The following is a 5,000-nucleotide window of genomic DNA, read 5'->3' as shown; positions in this document are numbered from 1 at the left end:
TGAATGAGGAGGATTCAGCTGTGGCATGGGACAAGTGTGTGTGTGTGTGTGTGTGTGTGTGTGTGTGTGTTTGAGTGTGTGTGTGTGTGTGTGTGTGTGTGTGTGTTTGAGTGTGTGTGTGTGTACAGTAGCAGTTACAGAGTCTTTGCTCTGTTATACCAGGAGACGTCAAACTATTGAAAATGCCAGTGGTTAAGATTTGTTTCATCTGGTCTGGTTGTAGTTTGGGATGGTGTGGTGTGTATGCCCCGCTGAACTGGTCTGGTCTGGTCTGGTCTGGTCTGGTCTGGTACGGTACAGTACAGTACAGTACAGTACAGTACAGTACAGTACAGTATGGTATGGTAATGTTGGGGGAGGGGGTTGACTGTTGTTTGTGTGTATTCACCTGACAGCAGGTCAGCTGACCTCCATCAGGGAGACTGTCAGGAGGTGGAAGGACTTTGAGGAACTCCTGAACCTGACAGACTGTCTCTCCTCAGTGGTGAAGAACCAGCTGGACCAGATCCTCCTGAGATGATGAAGGATCTGGATGTTATTGGACTGTCGTGGTTGAGACGTTTCTTCAATATGCAGTATATAGGCATGTATGTATATATGCATATATATATATATATACATGCCTTTGTATTGTCAGAAAGGAGTGATGGTCTCCATCTTTAAAAAGGGAGCGGAGGGTTTGTTCCACCTCTGGAGTAATCTCACTGCTCGGCCTGCTGGGAAAACCTCTGACCAGCTGCTGGAGAGGAAACTGACCGACTGAGGAACCTCAGATTCAATTTCAATTTACCAGTCGATCTTCATTCAGACTCTCAGCTGTGGAGGAGCTGCCACCCTGAGGTTTCTCCTCAGAGTGACATGAGGTTTCTCCTCAGAGTGGCATGAGGTTTCTCCTCAGAGTGACATGAGGTTTCTCCTCAGAGTGACATGAGGTTTCTCCTCAGAGTGACATGAGGTTTCTCCTCAGAGTGACATGAGGTTTCTCCTCAGAGTGACATGAGGTTTCTCCTCAGGGTGGCATGAGGTTTCTCCTCAGAGTGACATGAGGTTTCTCCTCAGGGTGGCACGAGGTTTCTCCTCAGTTTCTCTGTGTGTATTGGTGTAGCTGGTACTGCTGTGTGTGTATTGGTTGTGATAAAACTGGAAATAGTATCATCTAGTCCTGAGGCAGAGTTCAGTTGTCTTGTCACACACATACAAACTTCCTGTTTGGTTCTGAGCATGCTCAGTCTGACTTTCTCACTCTCCTCCTGGCTATAAAAAGATTCCTCATTTTTCTCCTGCAGAATTAGAGCAGCGTCTCTCTGGAAGAGAGGAAGGATCCATAATTTATATCCTCCAGGTTCAGCAGCTCCGAATAGCTCAGCTGACAGTCTGATCTAATATAGTATATAACACATATTTATACATATTTACCATATATACCAAAGACAGGTCTAACATATATACCATATATTTATACCATATATATATGTATATATGTACATATATACCATATATAATACATATATATTATATACCAACACCTTGCTGTTTACAGTTCAGTTTTACTGATATAATGAACTGTATACAGTATATAGTTATATACATTTCCCAAACATTACATGTCCATTTAGGAAAGAATCATAATCTGAAATTCATTCAGTTTCTCTAATGTCCCGGTTTGTATTAGTGAACATTTACTACAGTCTCCCAGATTAAAAAAAAAAGATTTTGTCCTGCCCCCTAATCTGTGACATCATACTGATTGACAGCTCCATAAAGAAAGACGGTGAAGGAGACGGCAGCCATCTTGATTTTATGGGAATTAGGAAACATTACAGATAAACATTCATTTGCAAAGAAGCAGCTCCAGACTGTACAGCATGACATCACCATGACATCACCATGACATCACATATCAACATGACATCAACATGACATTGTGACATCACATATTAGAGTTTTCTGGTCTCTCGAAAAAAATCATTACCTGTTGATTACCATGAACATTACTAAGTTCATTGTTCAGAATCTCTAAAATCTGTTGGATCCAGTCTGTAAACGTCTCATCTCAGTTCCTCACTGAGTTTACATGGACTGCAATATTCCGATATTAACCCGATTAAGACAGTACTCTGAATAAGACACTGCCATGTAAACAGCATGTTCTGATTACCTTAACCCGAATAAGGTCATAGTCGGATTAAGACATGTGGAGTATTCCGATATCAGTCGCATTATTGAAGTGCGTTGTAGACATGTTTACACCTAAATCCAACTGCTGGACGACGCATGCTGTAGCTTCCTCTAACTTGTTTACAGAAGAAAAGATGACTGCCACCGGTAAAAAGAAGTCCCAACATCTTGTCCCGCCCACGGCAGCAACAGGACAGGAAGGGTTTCAGGTTAAACTCGGACGCAGGACGTCGGGACGTCATGTGGGCGTCTTCAGTCATTAATCGGACTCTGCTCTGTAGCATGTAAACGGGAATATGAATGGAATATTCTATAAGCAACTCATGTAAACACCTTAATCGAAATATTGTCTTATTTAGAATAAGGTCAATAGTCGGATTATTGCAGTCCATGTAAACTTTAAAAAGTTCCATCATTTGGTTTCATATTGTTTTTTTGCGGTAAGAGTATTTTTTTTTTGTCTTCCTGTCAGAAGTTTCCATCCAGCTGTTCTTCCTGTTTCCTGTCCGGTTCTAGACTCTGATTGGACGAGATGACAGAGGTGATGAACACCTGTGACTCGGCGGTGGGCGGAGCCACAGGAGACGAAGGAATGTCTTTCCAGGTGGGACTCGAACACACGAGCTGAACAACACACCTGCTGCGTTAAGACACTACAGTGCACACACACACACACACACACACACACCACACACTTTAGTTTAATTTCACAGGAACTGTATGAACTTTGAAAGTCCCCCATCAATTAGTTAAGTTCAGAGGTCAAAGGTTAAAGGTCAGAGGTCAGAGGTCGGCCTGACCTGCTCTGGTTCCTGCAGATCTTTCCAGATTCCCACGAGCGTTTCCCGAAGCTGACGCGGCGGCTGCCCTCCATCGTGGTCGAGCCGACGGACGGCGAGGTGGAGAGCGGCGAACTCCGCTGGCCACCTGACGACCTCGGTTGCCCCGGCAACGACCCCAGAGACGGCCAGGCCCAGGCAGAGGGTCAGAGCCTGTTGCTTTTATCACCCACTTCGTTACAACACACACTGTATCAGGACCTGTGCTGAAAAGCAACCTGTGTGTGTGTGTGTGTGTGTGTGTGTGTGTGTGTGTGATCAGATCTTCCTGCTGCGGAGGCGGAGCCAGAGGAGCAGATGATGGGCGGAGTTTCAAACTGACGGACAGCGCGGCTCCTTTGTTCTAGCCAATCACTGTGAAGGTCTCCATGATGGGCAGCGGCAGGGGGCGGGGCCAGGAGAGCTGCGGGTCGACCTCCAGGCCAGTGGGCGGAGCCAAACCCTCTGATGGTCTGATGTGCCAAGCTGATGATGTAGATGAACTAGCTGGACTTTGGTTTTCAGTTTTAACGTTTTAAACTAAACACTCCTGAACCAGGTTTACACTCCTGAACCAGATTTACACTCCTGAACCAGATTTACACTCCTGAACCAGGTTTACACTCCTGAACCAGATTTACACTCCTGAACCAGATTTATACACCTTAACTAGATTTACACTCCTGAACCAGATTTACACTCCTGAACCAGGTTTACACTCCTGAACCAGATTTACACTCCTGAACCAGATTTATACACCTTAACTAGATTTACACTCCTGAACCAGATTTACACTCCTGAACCAGATTTACACTCCTGAACTAGATTTATACACCTTAACTAGATTTACACCTGAACCAGATTTACACCTGAACCAGATTTACACCTGAACCAGATTTACACTCCAGCAGCCAGTTGCACCAGTTAAACTTAAGTTCAAACGTAGACTAGTTTGAACGTAAAGTCTCACTAAGTCTGAGTTACGCATTACTAAAAATGTAATGGTTGCACCAACTGAAATAGTTCCAACGTAGACTTACAACTTAAAACTAACACCGACCTCCTACTAGGTGTAAAGTCCTCTGTAAAATAACCGTTGGCACGGCGCATCAGTTTGACAGGTGGGAACCTGCTGGAGGACCGGGAGGAACAAATCCAGGGTGGTTTACATCGGCAACGCGTCCCGTGACGGATTACATCCTTTTGAACAGTATGATGATTTAGATTTATACTCGTGCTTTGTTTTCCCAGAGCAGAGATACAAAAGATCCGCCACTTAGGATAATTATTTGTATTCATCTATGCAGATTACGTAGTTTATACAGCAATTTCATGAAGTGGTTATGTGTCTTGCATATTATAATAATCGGAACAGTCTCCCAGATGATGAAGCCTAACGAGCTTCCCGATGTTTATATTGCTCCGCTTCACTTCACTTGCTAAGGAGAGATGCTCCAGACATTCAGGACGTTGCAGAGCGACAACACTGCGGAGGAACCACTGACTTATCTTGAACATGAATTTAGATCACTGAACTGACGATTAACAAATTTACAACTTCTTTATCCATCAATAAAACAAATAACTTTTTTAATTAGGGGGAAATGCCTAACTTTTGCTCTGTTGAAAATAACGGTTAAACCACTTGATGTCACTATTAATTATAGTTGTAGGCTACATATAGATGACTGGTATAGGAGGCAAGCTAAAATGAATCCATAGCCTACTTTATACTCGATAACATAACTATTTGTTGATGTGTTTGTAGACGTTTGCAAATTTATAATTTATTTTGAATGTATTGATTTCAGCTCTCGTTGCGGCAGTGTTTTGGTTAGTGGTCCCTTTACGCTCGACTAGTTCAGATGTACCTGAAGTCTCATGGTGAAACCAAACAAAGACACAGCTTTACTGTCAAACTAACTAGTTTCAACGTAACAGTTAGTGTAGACTTTACACCCGAACTCACGATAGAGCGTACGTCCAGCTGGTGCAACTGGCTGC

General features: G+C 43.5%; 2 protein-coding genes across 2 annotated transcripts in view; both read left to right on the top strand.

The window, feature by feature from the left end:
- Window positions 1-2,710: 2,710 nt before the first annotated feature.
- Window positions 2,711-3,338, top strand: LOC139925459 (protein LBH). The gene is made up of 3 exons (XM_071916841.1): window positions 2,711-2,782; window positions 2,997-3,162; window positions 3,280-3,338. Exons 1-3 carry the CDS (start codon window positions 2,711-2,713, stop codon window positions 3,336-3,338), a joined length of 297 nt encoding a protein of 98 aa, XP_071772942.1.
- A 50-nt stretch (window positions 3,339-3,388) lies between these two features.
- Window positions 3,389-5,000, top strand: part of LOC139926672 (tumor necrosis factor alpha-induced protein 2-like) — a 26,068-nt gene continuing 24,456 nt past the window's right edge. Inside the window, exon 1 of the mRNA XM_078289789.1 lies at window positions 3,389-3,474. Within this exon, the coding sequence (XP_078145915.1) occupies window positions 3,389-3,474 (86 nt within the window). The remainder of the gene's footprint in view (window positions 3,475-5,000) is intronic.

Source organism: Centroberyx gerrardi, chromosome 18 (genome assembly GCF_048128805.1).
Source record: "Centroberyx gerrardi isolate f3 chromosome 18, fCenGer3.hap1.cur.20231027, whole genome shotgun sequence".
Lineage (NCBI taxonomy): Eukaryota > Metazoa > Chordata > Actinopteri > Beryciformes > Berycidae > Centroberyx > Centroberyx gerrardi.
The sequence above is the reverse complement of the archived record's forward strand: the minus strand, read 5'-3'. Positions and strand labels throughout refer to the sequence as shown.